Genomic DNA, 21852 nt, shown 5'->3' with positions numbered 1-21852 from the left:
TCAGCTGTGGAGCCGTCAACTCTCCCATGGAACATGAAAGACCCATCCTAAGCCTCCCCCTAAATCAAGCCCTGCTACCGTAATTGCTTTCAAATGGCGGCCCATTTGACCTCCCTCCATGCCCATCAAAGGTGCCCCTACTCCACCATTGTTATGCAGGCTGTGCTTTGTCCTATACTAGTCTCTCTATAACTTTATTTTGAAGCACACCCTGTTCAAGGGTATTTGATACACCTTCATTTAGAGTGCTCACTGTGAATTAGAATCAGAGAGATGTGGAAATGATCACATCAAATGCCCATCATGTCAATAAGCATTATAGCTTGAAACCACAATGTATAGTTCAAGCCTTATGATCTACTTAATGATTTGAGAGAGAATGAGTTTGCCATGTGATCAGACGGAGTTGAGAGCGCCGGTTTTAGCTGTGGGTGCGGGATGCAGATTTCCTCCGTTACAAAGGGCTCCAGTCAGGGATGTCATCCACATGAAAGCTGAAGCCTTGATCGCTCTGAAAAATGAAAGCGTTACTTAACAGGCTGAGCAATTTACGTCTGTGCTGGTCGGTTTCACCATCTGCCTTCGCAGACTCTTAAGCGGGGGAGACAAAGCTCTTGAGCGGTGGCGACTGGGGAAGCATATTTCTGTGTGGCGCAGTCGCCGAAGAGGACACCGGTGCCGCTGGCCCACAAGCCAGAACCATGTCACGCCAATTCCGACAGTTCCCCTCACATTCATCAAAGCCCAGGCCTATCATTGTCTGCCGTTTTTATTTTCTGACTCACTGAGCCTCTACTGACTGTGCCGAGCACAAAAAAGGGAATTCTACACTCTCTTCTTTTTCATGTCTGCTCCCAGTGTGCAGTCTGCTGAGTGATTGAATAACCTTGCTAGGGCCAGGCAACTCTTCAGCCAGTCAGGCTAGCTTTGGCAACCTGGGGATACAATGAGACAGCTCCCCCACTCTCAACACACGCACACGCACACGCACACACACACGCACACGCACACACACATGCACATACCAGCTCTCCCCCCTCCCCAGGCTCACTGCTTAAATGTCCCTCTCTCTCCTGTGCCCAGGCAACAGTTAATACAAGGGACTTTTCTCCCTCTTATGGGAGTCACAATGTCAAATGGAAGTAATCTCGATTATGTCATACCTCGTTAGTGTCAACCCTGGGCCATACTGTCGCCAATCTTGATGTTTTCATAGACTTCTGGAAAAGATGTCTAAAAAAGGCTTCAGTCTATTACAGTTGAGTGCCTTAACAAAGTGGGCCATAAATATCAAAGTTGTGGTTACGACCGGATGAAATCTAGAGGACACTGAAGAAAACAACACACTGTGTGTAAAATATGTCTGGGATGTTTCCTTTGTGATCCAAACACCACTTCCTTGTTCCATTGTTTTGTATCAGAAGTTTATAACAAGTCTGTTTGCACGTGTGTGTGTGTGTGTGGTATGTCATTGTCCTCATTAGATTGTCTATTTTCTTCTGCAATGCCTGTATAGACCCAGTAGTTTCCCACCCATATTTGGTTGAAACACTATGAGACCATGCTTTTTTAAAATGCAAGTGAACAAGCACACTCAATCAGTAGTGTGGGGGTACAATACTCAACCTTGACTTGATTAGTTTGGTAATTAAAAAAGATGTGTTCATAGCCTTGGTATGGTCCACAAGCCAAGCAGAAGAGCAGAAAAATAAGATTATATAATGAACTGACATTGCCACTGTAGAGTTAGAACCAACCAGCTGAGTGAAGGAAGGGGGGATATTAAAATCTTCATGCGTAATGTATTCATAAGGTATTGAAATGCAGAGCATGACAGAGAGTGGCGTGCGGATGAGTTAGCTTTACAGCAGGTGTTGGGGTCACTAATACGTTCTCTAATATTGCAGAATGATTGCACAAACGCCTTCCAAAACAGTCCCTTTAAGACAGGCATAACAATTATCAAATTTTCTGGTACACTAAGCCCCTCAGGTATGTGGAAAGTGTCTGAGTGGCTGGCTGTCTGGCTCTGGTCTCCATAATGTTAAGTATGTCATTAATGGCTGTCACAGGGTGCTGGTAGAGTAATCCACAGGGGAGAGGCAAGGAGCCAGAGGAACATGCCTCCTCCATATTCTCACTGAACCTTCGCTTCTCATTCTCACCCCAGCAGAGTTGATGTTGTTGCTATGGCCGACCGCTCCTTCCTGTTTGGAATTGCACCTCAAACACGTCTGTTAATGCTGTTCAGTGATCGGATGATGTTACAGAGGACACTACTGCAGATTCTGCTTCTCTGTCACCCATGGCAAAGAGGAGGAACGGTGATGGGGGTTTGTTTTGGAGGGAGTGAAGGAGGGAGGGAAGCTAGGGAGGGTGACTGGCTGAGTCACCGGAGCCCTGGGGCAAAGGGGAATAAATGTGTCAAATCTTATGAAGAAGCCTGCGTCAGGCTCTGTGGAGAGGAAGGAGTTAGTGTTAAAACAGCTCATTGTTGAAACACCTCACCATGTCCGCAATGCTTAGTCAACAGACTGCGCTTCTCACTCCCTTCACAGGCTTTCTTCTGGTTTCTTATGCCCACTACGGCTATGGTGACTCACACGGTTGTCCTAGTTCAGTAATGAGGGAGCGACTCAGAATGGCGCCCGTAAACCCCTAAACAGTCGATGTGGCCGACGGTAAAGTGTAAAAAAATGATCAAATGAACACGGTACAACTGTTTTCAGCTGTACAAATGTCGGTTTAGATTGCGTCCACCCACAATCATTGCTGAAACCCTCCGATGGGTAATTGACACTTGTATACAGCGGATTGTGTAGTAGGCGAAAACAAATGTCAGAAAGACATAGAGGAACGCTCAGGGTGGAGGCATCTTGAGGCAGTCCTAACCTCACACCCCCAAGCAATACATTGGGAAAAATAACCCTTTCCTTCAGCTGGCTAGCTGTCGTCTCAACCCAACTAATTTAAGATCCCCTAACCACTTGTTGTGACTAGGGAATGAAAACTTAATCATCCCTTTTATAACTGAGTCATCATAGTGAAAAATGATATATTGCCGGGGTGTTTTGGGTGGATTATGTGGGACATGTCACAACAGGGGTTCTCTGACAGGGGTCTCCGGTGTCCACTGTCGTGTGCATTACTTCCAGAAACGTTGATGAGGCCTAATGAGGTTTTAATCCAGTAGGAGTCATTAGAGCGAGGTCATCCTAAGAGGAGAGAGAGGTCAGCCGGTGTTAGGGCCAGAGTGCTCCAATCCCGCCGGGTCACTGAGCATGACACACACACATCAGCACTTTATCCTCTTTGAGTTTGCGCTCCACAACCCCTTCCCACAGACGTTTTTTCCCCCTCTGGGTTTTTTTTAATCTCTTTTCCCCTCGAACTACATATATAGGGATTCTCGTAGCATATATTCTCATTAGGACTTCATCCATGACTAGATACAAATGAGGAGCATTTTCCGTTTTCTCTGGAGATGTTCAACTTCAGGTCATAATTTGCGGTTCTCAGAAAAATAAAAGCTGCTTACTTCATTGAGAAGCCAGCTGGCCTTGACTGAAGCATGATGTGTGTGGTTGATATTGTATATGTATCGAAGGGTATCACAGATCAGATCTGTCCTGTCTTCCAGCACACACCAGCAATGCATGCCCCATCTGCACAAGGAGTATCGCTGATTTCAACTTGGATATTCGATTCAGTGTATTCAGTTTTATCAGAACTCCCGCTGTAAAAAAAGTATTACAATCCTAAACTCTGACAGCACTGAATACCTGCAGCGAGACACTTAAAGTAAGCGGCGGAAAGAAAGAGACAAACTTTCTGAGTTCATGCAGAGTGCAACCGATAATTGCTGTTCATAAAACGGGTGTCTCGAGGTTACAGGTACATCTCTCTCTAAAAGGATTTTTGAATGCCTCTGTCATCGAGGAGAATAAGTGCCTGCCTCCTCCAACGGTGTCGTTGGAATTAATTTAACTTAATCGTCATTCATAACCCACATGTTGCAGTTTTACACTGACTGGGATAATGCTATCTTCCGCTGTTTGCACTGTAATTGGAATTTCCATTATGAGGTGTAAACATTTAGGAGCGGCCGTGTGAATATTCATCAGGGCGCCTGAGACTTGAGGGCCACTGGGTGTTGTTTAGACGCCATGGAGGAGAGGGACTCAGTGAGTGGCTGATTGGACAGGAAAGTGTGTGTGTGTGTGAGAGTGTGTGTGTGTGTGTGTGTGTGTGTGCGTGGGTGCAGAGGGGGTTGACTCATCTCTTATTGATATGTCTTGTTCAAACAGCTCCGTCTCAAGTCAGCGAAGTCATCAAGGAGAGGGTGCAGCAGCGCAGCATCCAGCTTTCTTGGCAGGAGCCCGAACAGCCCAATGGCGTCATCACCGAATATGAGATCAAGTACTACGAAAAAGTGAGTCTCATGCACCGCTAGGGCTGTGCAATAAAACCGATGTAGGTGATTATCAGTTTGATATGATATTATCTTTTACGATACTGTTTTTTTTTTCTTATTTGTATAGCGGAGGTGGGGGCGATTTGTTCCATGAGCTGTATCAATAATGTATAGTATACATACTGTACAGACTACCCAATGCAGTTTTCTCTCTCTCTCTCTCTCTCTCTCTCCCTCTCTCTCTCTCTCCCTCCCTCTCTCTCTCCCTCTCTCTCTCTCCCTCTCTCTCTCTCTCTCTCTCTCTCTCCCTCTCTCTCTCTCCCTCTCTCTCTCTCTCCCTCCCTCTCTCTCTCCCTCTCTCTCTCTCTCTCCCTCTCTCTCTCTCTCTCTCCCCCTCTCTCTCTCTCTCCCTCCCTCTCTCTCTCCCTCTCTCTCTCTCTCTCTCTCCCTCTCTCTCTCTCTCTCTCTCCCTCTCTCTCTCTCTCTCCCTCCCTCTCTCTCTCCCTCTCTCTCTCTCTCTCTCTCCCTCTCTCTCTCTCTCTCTCCCTCTCTCTCTCTCTCCCTCCCTCCGTTTTTTATTTCCAAAAAGTGGAAGTGAGTGGAATCAGCAAGATTCTGCAAGTACATTCTTTGTACCATAATTGCAATAATGAATGAGGCGTTCATGAGATTTTAATCAGTCCATGGTCCTTCACAGCCACCCCCCAAACACATGCCAGCACACTCCGTCGACGTACCCTGCCAGGATTAACAATCTGTTACTGTATCTCCTTCGCCCCCTCATACGTACTGTAATATACCACAGCTCCCGTGTGTTTTAAGTCTGAACAGATGAGCAAGGTACTGCAAGGTTGAGATGAGTGGGCTTAACACAACAAATCAAAAGCCGGTGCATACCAGGGCCCTGATGTCAGCCACGTTGGCCGCGGCCTCTCAAGGCACCGAGGAATCAGTCTCTTGTGCCACGTACTATGGCGGTAGTCAGGCCGGCTGTAAAATTGGAAACAAGCAAGGCTTCACTCCTAACAGGCTCTGGCATTCCATTTAGTTTTGCCGGGTAAATCATTTACAGATCAACAACAAAAATACATGTTACATGCAGTCAGTATATCCACAGGGATTCCAAGCTTTGGAGAACTTCTTCTCTGCCCTTCAGTTTTGAAATAGTTTCTGTACAGACAGCCTCATTTGAGTGCTTTCATTTATCAACTGAGATGGTATAAACACATATTATCTTTGTTACATAGTGTCCCCTTATAACCTGAGGCATTCCAACATGCTGAAATGTTTATCAAATTATACTCATCTTCAGCATGAAAGGCCATATAGTGTGTTGGTGTCTTTGACTGGGGAACATAACTTAATACCGATAACGACTTTTAAAGGGATCATAACATTTTTTTTTTTTCTTCCTCTCTAAAGGACCAGAAGGATCGCATTTACTCTACAGTGAAGTCCAGGTCCACATCAGCCACGGTGAACAACCTGAAGCCCAACACTGCCTACGTGTTCCAGATCAGAGCATTCACAGCAGCAGGCTACGGCACCTACGGCCCCAGACTGGAGGTCACCACCAAGGAAGAGGCTACAGGTACCAGCAGCTCAGACACATCGTTTACAGACAGAGGGGATGATGAGTAGAGTTAAAGCTTCATTAAAGTTGCATTTGAGTTGATAACATAGTGTTTACATTTGATATTGGATAAAGGACCGGTGCTTCCTGAAAGGAGCAGTAGGTCTCAGAACAACTAAAGTGTCCCAGAAATCATCACTCCTTTCTTTTGCATTTATACTCTGGTAAGCTTTGATTTAGAAGGCGTAAATTCCCCAGCCATGCACAATGACAGTATAAAGCGCCATCGCTCCCATTCTTTGGAGCAATTGGTGGTTTGTCAATGCAAACAGTCCACCACTGTAAGAGCACTTTGAATGGGAAACAGTCCAACCTGAATGTGTCATTGTTTTAGATGAAGGGCACCAGTATATCCATCAGGGACTATTAAGCCCACTTTCTGAAACAGAGGAGCCGTGCATGCAGAGGGCCCTAAATAGAAGCAGCCCTCCTTGTCTCTCGGAGAGGACGAGAAGAGGGTTATCAGTCTCCTTGCTCCTCATTTGCTCTATTATTTCCGAAAGATTTGAAGACTTGATGTGCTGAAGTTCACACTGTGTGTGTGTGTGTGTGTGTGTGTGTGTGTGTGTGTGTGTGTGTGTGTGCGCGCGCGCCTGTGCCTGTCACTCTCGGCAGCCGCTATTGTCTCCAGCGAGCAGAACCCCGTCATCATCATCGCGGTGGTGGCTGTGGCGGGGACCATCATCCTGGTCTTCATGGTGTTTGGCTTCATCATTGGGAGAAGGTACGCTATCGCGGGCCCCATTGACTCTCCGCTGCTGTGAGTCTCTGCTTGTCAATTAGCCTTTCTGTCACTCACTGGCCTCCATAGCCGTGGAGTCCACCCTCGCACCCATCATCTGTGGCATGCTGTGCTAATGGATTGTGATGCATCATTTTCTCCAGTCCTCACACTGTGAAGAAAAACTGACGCTATTTTTTTTTGCATGTATTCCTTTGTAATGGATCCATTTTGAAACGAGTACTTTAAAATGAGACATGTTGGCTCCCCTTTGTGTGCGAGCGTGCGTGCGTGCGTGCGTGCGTGCGTGCGTGCGTGCGTGCGTGCGTGCGTGCGTGATACAACTGTGGTATGCACTCAACTCAGGGCAGGATGAAGCATGGCAATGCGTGACTGACACACTCCTGTGTGTCAGTCACCATTAAAACCATCCCCTGTTATTCCCCACAAGGACGGCTCACCAGAGTGGATAGCATTTCATCAGAGCATGTGTTGCAATACGTGGCGATAGAGTCATTTCGATGTATAACACGGTACACCCGTATGATTTGTTTGTCCATTCTACCTGCATGTCCATCACTTTTGACTTGATGTTCTCCCTCGATACATTTGTCAGCTTGCTGTCAAAGAACAACCTTGCACTATAAATTGCCTGCTCGGGGGTACAGTCAATACATAACAAGAAATATTGAAGAGTCTTTTAAAGAGCATGTATTATTTGGTATGTTAGGTTGTAATATCATAGGGTATCAATTAAGTGCAACCACAGCAAGCAGCCAAACCCGTTTCGTATACAACTGTACAACTGTAGGCTATTTCTCCACCGCCTCTCATGCGACTCAGCTGGTATCTGTAGAGACTTGTCATGTGCGCTGCTGCATACAGATTCTTATAAAACAGACTTAAGAGACAGGCTTTTAACACAACACAATCAGTTGATTCTGTATTCCTCTTTCTCTCCCCTTGTCAAGGCACTGCGGGTATAGCAAAGCTGACCAGGAGGGAGATGAGGAGCTGTACTTTCAATGTGAGTGCCGGCTTTCATCATCTCATCCTCACACACACACACACACACACACACACACACACACACACACACACACACATTAAAACATCTCTGTTATGACATTAGCCGCAAAAACAAGATTGGACACATTACAGCTACAATGTTGTATCCCATTTCATTGGATAGGTTTGATTTGAACTAAAAGCTGGGAACAATCACACGAACATCTGTTTGGGATTTGATAGACAACTCTGTTGAGATGAGGACATGAAATATCTACAAACTACAAACACTTGAATATTAACTCGTCAGAGAAAGTGAGAGCAAGGCTGAGCAGAAACAGAGAAGACGACTTCATTAAAAATGTAAAAAGCCCATCTCTGGCACTTTTGTAGGGGGATGTTGAGCTCCTGGTGGTGCTGGAAGTGCACATAGTTCACTCTATCCCAAGGTTCTCCTTCTAGGCTCCTTTTTACCAATAAGAGTTTTTTTTCTTCACACACACACACACACATACACCACCCGTAATGATGCCCCTGGAGAGGCGGCTGCAGACAGCTTCCCAAGCGAAGCCGTAATGATCTGCGCTGTAGGCAAACTGCTGATTTGGAAACAAAGGGTCAGGGTGCCACATGGCGTGGTGGTAGAGGAGAGGCAGTGTGTGTGTGTGTGTGTGTGTGTGTGTGTGTGTGTGTGTGTGCGTGTGCGTGTGTGTGTGCGCGCTGGGGTACTGCTGCTAAGTATCTGACAGATCAGGCTCAGGTCCTCCTGCTAAAAAGGAGGAGAAAACACAAACAAGACTTGCCATTTTAAGACCACCGTCGTTGGACCAGATGTTAAATGACAAAGCGCTACCAGGGCGACAGAAGCCAGATAGTGCGTAAATTCAACATGTAGGCCCAATTTGTCCGCTGTGTTTGTCCCTGTGTAGCACAGGAAGTCATGATAAGATGTCTCCTATCAGATCCAGTGACAGCTTGGATGGACGAAGCAATTATAGGAGCGGGTGGAGGGAAATATCAGCTGCCATCGCTCCTTACTGGAGCACAATGCATTTGTGTTTATGTTATTGGATTGGCCAACATGCCGTTCAAAGACTCAGAGGATATTAAGTATTTTGTTCTGTCAGGCCATTATCATGCCCGGAGTTGATTAGTGTTTTAATGATGGTGTTTTGGTCAGTCTGTTCTCCTTATTCAAGCTTTACCCAGTGTGTAATATTATACTACTACCGAATGTATGGTAAAAACTTCTCTGGTAAAAACGTCCCTTCTCAAACCAATGCCATTCTAACATTTGTTTTCTTCTGTACTTCCTGTGCATGCATATTCATGAACCTATTCCCATATCAGTGTTACTTAATATTTTATAGTCTAGCAATACATGATTAAAAGCTTCAAGATCATAGTATGACTGTAGCTGTATCAGAACAGTCACCATTCTATGGGTAGCGTGATTCAGAATGATATTATGTCAAATCACAGGGCATAAACACATTTATGACTGGTATTCAGGTCTGCAACTAGACGTGTCAATGAAGTGGCAGCAGTTAGAATATTAAGATAGCTCAAAAGCCTGTACAAGATGGCAGTCAACCTTAGCAGTAAATCCCATACTGGGCTGCTAAAATCTGCGTGGCTCTTTTGTGAGGAGGTTAAGAGGAAAATATGATAACATTTCCATTTCTATTGTCGTGGAAGAAAGGGGAGGGGAAAAAGAATAAATGGTGGTTTAGCTTTTTTGAGACTGACCTTTTGACACAGGTGCTTTCCGTCGGCTGACTGTTTAATAATTCCTTCTGAATCATTGCCCTCGGTAATAGTGTGCCTGTCATGCGCCTTTTGCGCTGTATGCATATTTAATCGTAACAGTAATCCTCTTACCTTTCTACAGTTAAATTTCCAGGCACCAAAACATACATTGACCCTGAAACCTACGAGGACCCGAACAGGGCTGTCCATCAATTTGCCAAGGAGCTGGACGCCTCCTGCATTAAGATTGAGCGAGTTATTGGAGCAGGTAAGCCTGGCCGTGTCTCTTACCTCTCTCTGTTTAGTTACACCATGCACTCATATATCACAATGACAGGCAAATATTTACTCCTTGAACGGGGACACGTTTTCCATGCCATATATTGATAGCACAATTGCGAGGGGGGGGGGGGGGGTTCATTGCAATTAATCTGTGGGCCGCATCTTGTTAAAGGTAGATAACGCAGAGATGCCCGCCTGCTGATAAATTGCTGCCACATCAGTTTTAGAGACTCGGTCAACGACAGTATCTATACATCGCTAGCATGTCTTATTACGGGCCTCGGTTACAGTCCCTTGAGTATAACAAGATGTCGTAGCCCAATTTGTATTCTCCTGCAGTTTGCTTTGTGTGAAAATACACGAAGCAGTTTGTCAAACATGTAGCTCCAGTTCCTTCTCTGTAGGTCCTGACTGTTTTTTTTCTGTCGTCTCACAGGAGAGTTTGGGGAGGTGTGTAGCGGCCGGTTGAAGCTCCCTGGGAAACGAGACATGTCAGTGGCCATTAAAACCCTGAAAGTGGGTTATACAGAGAAACAGAGGCGGGACTTCCTCTGTGAGGCCAGCATTATGGGCCAGTTTGACCATCCCAACGTTGTCCATCTGGAAGGAGTGGTCACTCGAGGTAAAGACATTTCAGCTTTAACAGAAAATGAGAGCAAGAAAATAGACATATATATGACAGTCATTTAGATGCCTTAAGATAGTCATTTAGATCTAAGCAATCATTAATGTTTATGTGAAGTGACCGTGTCAACATATTGAATAGCCAAACCAACTATAACGGTGTCACAGTAGAGTTTGCAACACCGTGTACCACAGTCAAAGGAATGACTTTGAGAAGTATCAGACTCATTGAATTAGCTGTGCTCCCTGTTTTACATTTCCTCATTAAGACACTCTAATATAAGGAGCAGATGTTAACACTTAATTACAAACCAATGAAACAAACTGTTAAAAATAACACTGAGACGGAAATGTAGTTTTTGTAGACAGTCATTAATAACCACTTGCTAGCAAGCAATATTTATGAGTCCTTTAACAGAATTTGTCAACCCTTGTTTTCAGGAAAACCAGTCATGATTGTGATTGAATATATGGAAAATGGCTCATTAGATGCCTTCCTCAGGGTGAGTACCACTCCATGCATTCAAGAGGCTACGGAGACAAACTGTTATTCTCAACCAGCGATAGCTGTAGCATATGTTTGCAATATGATTTCCTTATTCTATCAATAAAAGCACTGCGATACTCGATCTATATGTTCCGTTGAGATAGCTGACCTGACCTTTTTTTTTTTTTCTCCTCTGTGGTGTGCAGAAACATGATGGCCAGTTCACGGTCATCCAGTTAGTAGGGATGCTGAGGGGCATCGCAGCGGGGATGAGATATCTCTCCGACATGGGATATGTCCATCGAGATCTGGCTGCACGAAACATCCTTGTCAACAGCAATCTCGTATGTAAAGTATCTGACTTCGGCCTGTCAAGAGTGATAGATGACGATCCCGAGGCTGTCTACACAACAACGGTGAGTCAATTAAACCAGCTCCATCCCGCTTTCTCTCTACCTAGACCCCCAGAGCCCACTGTGAATACTCTAATCAAACCACAGCCAATGCATGAAAATGGACTCAAAATATGGATGCATGCCCATGCATGCCTGCGCCCATTCAATATGCAAAGCATGCAGTCTCTCAAGTAAAGTTTGTTTGAAAGGTTTTTGCTGACCCTGTGTGCAATGTTGTAACTCTTTTTAATTGATGTTTTAGGGGAAGATGCAGGATATAATGAATTTGATCTTTACTCCAGCCATTGACCTGCATTTTACTGAACAGGGCGGAAAAATACCAGTCCGATGGACTGCAACAGAGGCCATCCAGTACCGTAAATTCACTTCTGCTAGTGATGTTTGGAGTTATGGCATTGTCATGTGGGAGGTCATGTCCTATGGGGAACGACCTTACTGGGACATGTCCAATCAAGATGTGAGTTGCTATATTACATGACGTCAATCATTCAACACATGCATGTTTATCACTTAACTCAGGGGTTACCACATTACCCAGGAATTCTTAGGAGTATATCTGAGGTTTGATTTAAAAGTAGGGTCAGGATTCCTATTCCAGGGATGAATGGGAATAAGTGTATAATGGTTTTAATTAATTCATATGATAATCAAAAGAAGAAAAGTTTGGCATACACAATTCTTTCTTGAATTAAAAACTTTCATAATGAGTTTGGTAATGTGAAACAAATGTGTCATTAGCAGAGTTTAATAATTCCATATAGAGCTACTATGCGAGTCTGCTTAGTCATGTAGAACTCTGCAGTTTGAGCCTTCAGACATTGCTTTGTTTAAGCTAAATTGAATCAGATGAACATTGCAAAGCTGTTCATCTTTCAGATAACGAAAGCTGGCTTTAGAGGAGTTTGGCCTCAAATTTAACTTCAGTAACAATAAGACTCAAGAAGTAGAATATTCTAATCCAACACTGTTTTCAAGTACTTGTCTGATCAATGGTCCGATAGTTTAATCCTGTTTGGAAATTAAAAAGTAAACAAGCAAATAATCACAAAGGACAAACAGTCCTCTCCTCACCAGAGAGACCAAACAGGATTGTGATGCTCAGCCCCTCCTAACCAGGGGCTCACTGATTGAACAATTAACCGTTAGAAATGCTAAACAAGATGATTGGGCATTTAGGTGGTGTATGTGACATGTGCTCCTTGACAGGCATCAATGTCAGAGATTTATGTGCTCTGTCAAGGTGTTGGCAAACAGTATCCTCCGGGGATGCAGAAAGAGAAATATTTACATTTCTTCAACAGTTTCAGTGTTTTGACACTTTTCCCTCCATACCTCAGTCTTGTTTGAATAGCCCTGACAGGAATAACAGATGAATATATGCAGAAAATAAACAACCTTACATCCTCAGAATAAAGGAGGAGGTAGTGGAGACAAATCAAAGGTGTCCACAGCCCTGATGTTCCCACCCCATTGACTTTCAATGAACTTGTTTACGACACCATGCACTTATCGATGCAGTGTAAATATGTTTTGCTTCAAGGATATGCAGATGCATTTTCTTCTCATTATTCAGTAGACTTGTGTAAATAAAGTCTATTGTTGAGACATACGGTAATACACAATATGGAGGACGCATCAAGGGAAAACAGCCCCAATGTTTGCTTAATTAATTACATCCAGGTCTATTGGTAAGACAGGAATGGACAGCTGCTTATGGGCAACCTCTCTCTGCCATACAGGGACTCCTGCTATACAGGGACTCCTGCCATACAGGGACTCCTGCTATACAGGGACTCCTGCTATACAGGGACTCCTGCCATACAGGGACTCCTGCTATACAGGGACTCCTGCTATACAGGGACTCCTGCCATACAGGGACTCCTGCTATACAGGGACTCCTGCTATACAGGGACTCCTGCCATACAGGGACTCCTGCTATACAGGGACTCCTGCTATACAGGGACTCCTGCCATACAGGGACTCCTGCTATACAGGGACTCCTGCTATACAGGGACTCCTGCCATACAGGGACTCCTGCTATACAGGGACTCCTGCTATACAGGGACTCCTGCTATACAGGGACTCCTGCTATACAGGGACTCCTGCTATACAGGGACTCCTGCTATACAGGGACTCCTGCTATACAGGGACTCCTGCTATACAGGGACTCCTGCCATACAGGGACTCCTGCTATACAGGGACTCCTGCCATACAGGGACTCCTGCTATACAGGGACTCCTGCCATACAGGGACTCCTGCTATACAGGGACTCCTGCTATACAGGGACTCCTGCCATACAGGGACTCCTGCTATACAGGGACTCCTGCCATACAGGGACTCCTGCTATACAGGGACTCCTGCTATACAGGGACTCCTGCTATACAGGGACTCCTGCTATACAGGGACTCCTGCTATACAGGGACTCCTGCCATACAGGGACTCCTGCCATACAGGGACTCCTGCTATACAGGGACTCCTGCCATACAGGGACTCCTGCTATACAGGGACTCCTGCCATACAGGGACTCCTGCTATACAGGGACTCCTGCTATACAGGGACTCCTGCTATACAGGGACTCCTGCTATACAGGGACTCCTGCCATACAGGGACTCCTGCCATACAGGGACTCCTGCTATACAGGGACTCCTGCTATACAGGGACTCCTGCTATACAGGGGTGCTACTCTCAATATTTCCTCATTTTAGTCCTGCTACCCTGGGTCCTTGTGTTCACAACCATTTTAACAAGCTGACACTGAACGATCACGTCTGGTTAGGCTTCTTTCTCCTCAATGCAGTACCTCCCGTAATAAGTAACCACAAAAGAGTCATCTAGTTATGTACTGACACTGTTGTTTACAAACATCTTGATTAAAGGAACATTGTGACTCTGTGCTAATGTGGATGTTTAAAGACTCTTCTCTGTTTTGGGTGTTCCAGGTTATAAAGGCCATAGAGGAGGGCTACCGCCTCCCTGCGCCTATGGACTGCCCTCCAGGCCTGCACCAGCTGATGCTGGATTGCTGGCAAAAAGACAGGGCTGATCGACCCAAATTTGATCAAATAGTTGGCATCCTTGATAAGATGATTCGCAATCCTAATACTTTGAAAACCCCAGTAGGAACCTGTATAAGGTAAGGAAATACATTTTTTAACATGTTTAACCTCAATAGAATAAACTGAATTGGTAACCCCTCTGAATTGGTCACCTCTCAGATTAGAATTCACATTGTCAAAACATATTTTTTTCTATTTCTATTTATTTCTATCTTTATTCGACTACATTAATAGACAATTCAAATCATTGAGTGTTTGATTTATCCACTGTGGTTCACAGATGAAAGATAAATCTCAGCGAATCAATAAGCCAAAGCAGCTTCCATGGCTTTATGGTCAATAGCAGGGCTTTTAAATCAATCCCTATAATGAGTTCTTGGGACTTTAAAGTGCTGTGGGAACCCTGGACCCCACTGTGACATTTGTCAAATGAAATCTATTTACAGTCGAGACACAATCTCTCTGGTTGAGATCGAGAACGTAACTGTTTTTGTTAAAAAACAGTTCAATTTCTGGAGGAAACAGAATTGTGTGGCTCGAAAAGAGATTCCCATCCAACTGATATTGAGCATTGTCATAATTTGCTCTGTAGAAATATTTGGAGAAGAAAGAGATTAAATGCTGCATATGCTTTTGAATATGATATTGATTGCAATTGTGTTAATTTGTTTTTCACTTACATTTATTGCACCCCTGGATGTCTTTGATGGTTTTTGTACAGTATTTTGCTCCCAGATCATTGCTTGTCTTGGAACAATTCTGGATATTTCACATGCAACATTAACATCTTTATTCTCCCACAGACCGATTAGTCCCCTGTTAGATCAGAGCACACCAGACTTCACCACTTTCCGCTCAGTGGGGGAGTGGTTGGAAGCCATCAAGATGGAAAGATACAGAGACAACTTCACAGCTGCTGGCTACAGCTCACTGGAATCTGTGGCCAGGATGTCTATTGAGTAAGGAGACAAGCCTCTGAGTCAGAACTTTTGTGCGTCAGCGAGGGTCAATGCCTCAAAAGCAAGAAAACTTTCTCAAGAGTATAATTCAATATTTTTCCCTAGCAATATCCTTTGACATTGCAGGACTGAATTTTAATTGTATCTTTGTGATTCATGAACAAGCCTGTCGTTTTTCCCTCTTTTCTTCATTAATGAAATATCTGAGCCTATAAATCATACTTGTTTTGTGCCCCTTTGTGGTCCAGTGTTATAATTTATGAATGAATGTCTTGTCTTTCAGGGATGTGATGAGCTTGGGGATCACTTTAGTGGGCCATCAGAAGAAGATCATGAGCAGCATACAGACTATGAGAGCGCAGATGCTGCACCTCCACGGCACAGGTGTCCAGGTGTGACGGACTACGGCGCCCCCAGTGGACAGGGCAAAAAGAGCTAACTAGAGCAGCGCTAGGGCAGAAACGAGGATAATCGAAGTCTGACTTTTCCCGATGTTCGGAGTCAAATCATTCCTTTGTTCCTTGGCGAAGGATGTAGTCCCTCTTTCGAACAAACAGTTACTAAAGAGAGAAAGAGAGTCTACTACCTGGACATGCCGATTTTTTTCGAAGCTCTGAGGAACTCTAAACCACATATCAAAATGAAATGGTGCATTGGAAAAGAGTTTGATGCTTATGACCTTGTTCCTTTAACTTTGTGAATGATTTAATTGCGCACCATAAATATGGATTTCACTTAAAAATGAAAAAAAAATCCAAACAAAAAACGTTTTCCCTTGCAGTGATTCTTCAGTATTCTTTTTTTCTTTTCTAGTTTGTTCATTTTCTTTGTGTCAACCACAGTGCTATGGTGTGGTATGTACAGTAATACTACATTTTTATTTTACTTTACAATCTTTTGTTCCTTTTTTTTCTATTTGGACTTGACAACAGGGTAAACGCTCCCATCCAAAAGGAAAGGGAGGATGAACACGGTGTCTGAACATTTTGGTGGAGATTTAGCGGTACTTTGACCAGTTTGTCTTGAGACACTTCTGGCTGTTTTAACTGTTTGCAGTGAGTTGTGTTTTTCTCCCTGTGTTTTTGAAGTGAACATTGGTATCCTGCACCTCTGATAAGTAACTTCAGAGATAGTATTCACTCGGTTGTTTTAAGATTACAGGAGTGGTTTTGCTGTATGCGTTTTCTGAACACTGATGCTCACATTTTATGATGAAACATCACCTTTCAAATTTTTATGTAGGAATTTTGAAACAATATGACACCAACAAGGCAAATCAATTTTAGATTGATCACAACTTTTATATCGTATACTGTATCAAGCATCAAATTGGCAATATTCTTTGTTCATGCTCACCCCATGAATCAGTTGATCTTATTGTCCAATGTTTTCAATCTGAATTCTGATTTTGTTGTTTGATAATTTGATAAAAGTTTCCACAGATAGCACTATTTGAAAGATTGTATTGAAACTTAAGAGATGTCGTGAACGATCCACTGCAAATTGATTTGCCATTGTAATGCCTAAAAATACTTTCTGTTGCAGCGAACAGTATTTGTATTGTATTTCAGTTGTGAATACAGTTGTTAAGGGTGAATCTATGAAATGTTGTGCAAGTTCTATCTAGAAGTAATACTGCCTTAAAATGTGTTAGTAACGTATTGCTATTATTTTAGGCACTTCAATGGCAATGTGTATGCGATTCAATTAGACAGAAGTCTTATATTTAGGGTTGAATAGATGGGTTCCATACTTTATTTGTGGTATCCTTTCATCCTGAACTTGAATAGATGATACAAGTGCATGTACACTTATGTTGAGTGCCACGATTGACACAGTCAGTGTAGGATAGATGATCGACCAAACAGAGCAATAATTACCCTAGGAAGAAATGGTCCTCCTCTGAGATGTCAAGGTGCTAGGTTTTACAGATACTGGAGGAATCTGTATTGACCTTTTTCAGCTGAAGATTGTCTTGAGTGGGGCTGGGAGGGTACAGTATATTGGTGTACAGGTACAGTATACCATATCATCAAATAGTGAAATAGTCTTACTATTTACCAACTGGGATACTGTAATATGCTAAAGGCTTAAAGACAATACCACAGGTATGAATACAGTATATAGAAATGATATGGCTGTAACAATATGGGAAATGTTATTAAAAGCAGCTGAGAGGTGCACATACAGTGTTAGTTATAACATCATCCTTTTCTTTGAACCACACTAAAATCCCAGACCTTTGACTTAAGAACCATCATATACTGCAATAGTCCCTGTAATATCATTATTGGCATGAACTTATATGCTACTTATATGATATTCCCAAAATCTGGTATTTAAGATCATACTGTGAAAATCATATACATGTACGGTCCCAGCCCTATCAAAGAGAGCCACTCACTTTTATCCACGTGTCTCTGCTCCACCTTCACTGGCATACAGTACATTATCTTGAAGTAACATGCATAAAAGTGTCCCTATGCTTTGTTTTCCTTGCCCCTTGGAATGGTAATCAGGGCACAGATAGGAGGAATGGGCTCTGCAAAGATGTGCTTAAAGCCAATCTGATGGTGCCATCACAGTTTTCACTTTTACAACAAATGAATGTTATCATGTTGAATATGTCTTCAGCATTGTACTCTCTGATGAATGGTTCGACCCAGTCATTTTCCATTGAAAGGAAGGAAAATATAGGTATTTCCAATTGCAGTTGTGTAAAAAAGGGGTGTGGTGTTCACAGTATTTTTGAGAAAAGGTTCCAAGTTGATAATGCATAAGACATACAATCACTGAACACTTTATTAGGAACACCTGTACACCTTCTCATGGTGGAGGTGGTTTAATGGTGTGGGGAATGTTTTCTTGGCACACTTTGGGCCTGTTAATACAAATCAATCATTGCTTGAATGCCACAGCCTATTTGAGTATTGTTGCTGACCATGTACATCCCTTCATGGCCACAATTTACCCATCTAATGGCTACTTCCAGCATGATAATGCACCATGTCACAAAGTGGTCGTCTCAAACTGGTTTCATGAACATGACAATGAGTTCAGTGTTTTTCAGTGGCCTTCCCAGTCACCGGATCTGAAACACCTTTGGGATGTGGTAGAACGGGAGATTCACAGCTTGAAAGTGCACCTGAAAATCTGCAGGAATTGCGTGATGCAGTCATGTCATCATGGACCAGAATCTCAAAGGAATGTTTCCAACATCTTGTGGAATCAATGCCACAAAGAATTTAGGCTGTTTTGAGAGCAAAGGGAGGCCCTACCCAGTATTAGTTTTGTGTTCCTAATAAAGTGTTCAGTGAGTGTATTATCAACTAATATTACAGAATATAGTTATAACTGAGTAGAGCATCTGCTCCTGTGAACTGATCATAGATCCAGATTTTCAAAGCTACAGCTTTTTCTATCATTTATTTAAGGAGAAGCCTTCCATTTGCCTGTAGAGAGTACAGTATGGTCTTCAGAAATTCCACCTTGAGCTCCATCATGGACCTTGTCTGTGAGCTTTAGCATTTATAAAGCCATTAGTGACTTTGTCTATTCTTTCCTAGTTTCATGTCCATTGTGCTCAGTCCAAAGGGACTCTCCCCTGTGGGGGTACCCAGGAATCAGACCATGCCCGCTCTGGGCCCTGTGTCACAGACCCACTCTTTATCCATACAGCAAAGCTCAGCAATTGGGCCCAGGCCAATCCTTTGAATTGAATACCAGCGTAAAGGCATTCAGTCAGCACAAAACTCCCCAGTTCACAGGCAGCAGTCAGTCCTCTCTCTCCCCTCTGCTCTGATCTCAAACAGCAGGCCCCTGGAGGCCCTCATAACCCGGGGCTGGATGCCTCTCCCTCCCTCTCCCATTGGAAGGGTCCTGTAGAGACAGCAATTTGAGCCAAATTGAGATTAAGGCCTGGATACAATCGATCCGACCTTATAAATTATCGGTAACCTTCAAAGACAATGTCACCTTACTGTCTTTTTTAATTTTGTTTCTTCAACTCTGAAAAAACATATGTTATGGTGTTGTTTCTGTTCTAGTTCAACAAAGTTTAAGATAGACTTGTTTGGTGGGTTGATATGAATTCAGGAAACCTTTTGGACAAACAGTTGGAAATTGTGGACACCCCTTTACAAAGGTGGTGGATGATTCCAAAGAGTTCAGCACTGTTGATTGTGTCAGAAAGATCAGAGATCCGAGGGAAACTTTGTATATGTTCTAATTGTAAAACTTGTACATTTTATTTATATCGTTGTTTTTTTTACACACATTACTCTGTAGTGAGCTCTGAATACATTGAAAATGCACTATATTTTTCTATCTCACTTGCAGATGATTATTGTCACCCAGAAGATTTCAGTTGTACATAATTTCTCATTTAGGACCAAAGACAGCAGATAGGTTTTCCATCTAGAATTTTTATTTGTTTTATTTTTGCCTTTTAGTTTAATGTACAGTAATATGAATGGTCAATTTATTATTTATTCTTCTGTGATGAGAGTATGGAGAGTATTCACTGGTCAAGAGTATTTTCCCCAACAGCAGAATTGTAAAATCATTTACTTAGGCAATTACTTGTTACATAGACATTTCTGTTTTGCTTTGTAACCTTTGTAATAGACTGTACATATATTTTTGGAAATATAATACAATCTCTATAGAAATCCATTGTTTCTTACTGGAGTGTTTTCCTGCATTAATACTTTACCATTTCTGTCAAGATGATGATAGTTACTTGGAGATTTACACAGGATGTCCATGTACATGTTGTGGTCTAACATTTAACTTAGAGTAAAGTGCTTTATACTGTACATCTATCAGCAAGCACAATTAATCAATCTGTGCTTTTTGAAAGGAAACAATAAGTTCATTGGAATGGTTTTGATTGAATTTAATCTAAATGTCATTTACACTGTATTGTGTATGTCAGTCATGTATGGAGTGAGCATGTGTCAGTAGGCTATGTTTATATGACATGGGTGTGTATGGAGAAAGCATGTGTGAATGTTTGTATGACGTGAGTGTGTATGGAGAGGGTGAAGAAGGGATGGTGTATTTAAAAAGACATCACCAGACCTCCAACCTCACAAAAAAAAAAAAAAAAAGCCTAAATTAGCTCCATCTTCTGGGACTCTTTAGAAATTCTTAATGGATTTCTAAAGATTATATCTCAAGTTATTCTGTATATATATATATATATATATATAAAATATTTATTTGACCAAGTCTTGAGAAATCCTTAACAACATCATGTACCGGAGGCCAAAGGACTGCAATCATAAAACATATATGCTATGTTTCCAAACCTTTTCACAGAAATGTGGCCTCCTTCCATATATTTTCCTGTGAGGAGGAGATGACTCCATGGCTACTCCTCAGTCTCCACTAATCCCTACAGTACACTCCGGCTTCCAATCTCCCTGACATCTAAAATGGAGGCGGAAATGTTTGGGTATTTTGATATACACAAAAGAGTTGAACTGATTTTATAGAACATAGTGCTCTTCCATCATTATGATTCTTCCCCGTTTAAGGTCCTGTGGTGAAGTTTGTGCCATTAGGGAAACGTTTACGAATGATAATTCATCCAGTTTTCTCAAGACAATGGAGAGCTCTCCTACATGTACAGCGAGGAAGGCTGGTGGAGGTAGAAATCGGAGGACACTCAATGCATGAAATGGAATCAAACGTGTGTTTGATACAATTCCTCATACAGTAGCATTTTGCATTAAATTCCTTTCCGAAGTTTGCCTCCACCAGCCTCCCCTGATGTACAGTACTACTAAATGCACCTGTAGTAGTAGCTTACTGATTGCAATCCTGCTGTTGCAGTACCTACAGTATGATCTCTTTCAAATTGTTTAATCCATGTTTGAATGCAAGAAGCTCACACACTGAACAGTATCTCTCAGATTTACTACTACTGTATACTAAACTCTACTGTACCACTCAGACAGAGAAAAAACTGGAAGACTGCCAGTAGAAGATCAAGGAAAGAAATCATTCATATTTGGCAGTTCTGCAATAATCTGTAGCACTAGTTTCCCATTTCGATCCTACAATTTGCATCTAATAAGGAAGTAGAATGTGGATATTGAGATGAGGCAGTTGAATATGATTATATACTTGGCCTGGATCATACCAGTTTAAGTCTACAGGTTAAGAATATCATGACAATTTTAGATAATGAGGGCTTACCACCACCCAGAGCTCAGATGTATTATTTTGGGATATATAATATCAATATCAAGTGAATTTAGGAAAAAACTAAAAATCATACTCTACTTTCTGTGTTTCTCTATAAGACACATCCAGGACTGATATGAATACTGGACCAAGAGGACTTGTCCAAACAGAGAGCCAAGGTCAGATTTACAAATAAGTAAATAAGTAAAAAGCCCAAACATAGTAAGGTGCATGGGTTTAATTGACTGGTCATGGACCTATCATTATTATCATCCCAAGGTGACATCATTAATGAGAGTTGAAATGCTGAA

General features: G+C 42.7%; 1 protein-coding gene across 2 annotated transcripts in view; it reads left to right on the top strand.

Moving 5' to 3' along the window:
- epha7 (eph receptor A7) overlaps positions 1 to 20005 on the top strand; it is a 58300-nt gene extending 38295 nt beyond the window's left edge. Inside the window, exons 6-17 of one of the 2 annotated variants that reach the window (XM_083688911.1) lie at positions 4308 to 4432; positions 5837 to 6005; positions 6663 to 6771; positions 7740 to 7795; positions 9668 to 9793; positions 10244 to 10429; positions 10873 to 10934; positions 11125 to 11334; positions 11642 to 11791; positions 14274 to 14467; positions 15194 to 15349; positions 15633 to 20005. In XM_083688911.1, the coding sequence (XP_083545037.1) occupies positions 4308 to 4432; positions 5837 to 6005; positions 6663 to 6771; positions 7740 to 7795; positions 9668 to 9793; positions 10244 to 10429; positions 10873 to 10934; positions 11125 to 11334; positions 11642 to 11791; positions 14274 to 14467; positions 15194 to 15349; positions 15633 to 15747 (1658 nt within the window). In that variant the 3' untranslated portion in view covers positions 15748 to 20005. Of the gene's footprint in view, positions 1 to 4307; positions 4433 to 5836; positions 6006 to 6662; positions 6772 to 7739; positions 7796 to 9667; positions 9794 to 10243; positions 10430 to 10872; positions 10935 to 11124; positions 11335 to 11575; positions 11792 to 14273; positions 14468 to 15193; positions 15350 to 15632 lie in introns of both variants that reach the window. The other variant, XM_083688910.1, reaches the window with a different exon arrangement.
- The last annotated feature ends 1847 nt before the right edge of the window (positions 20006 to 21852 follow it).

The sequence above is a fragment of the Argentina silus genome (genome assembly GCF_951799395.1).
Source record: "Argentina silus genome assembly, chromosome: 17".
In the NCBI taxonomy this organism is placed as follows: Eukaryota; Metazoa; Chordata; class Actinopteri; order Argentiniformes; family Argentinidae; genus Argentina; species Argentina silus.
This window is presented reverse-complemented; position numbering and strand designations above follow the sequence as displayed.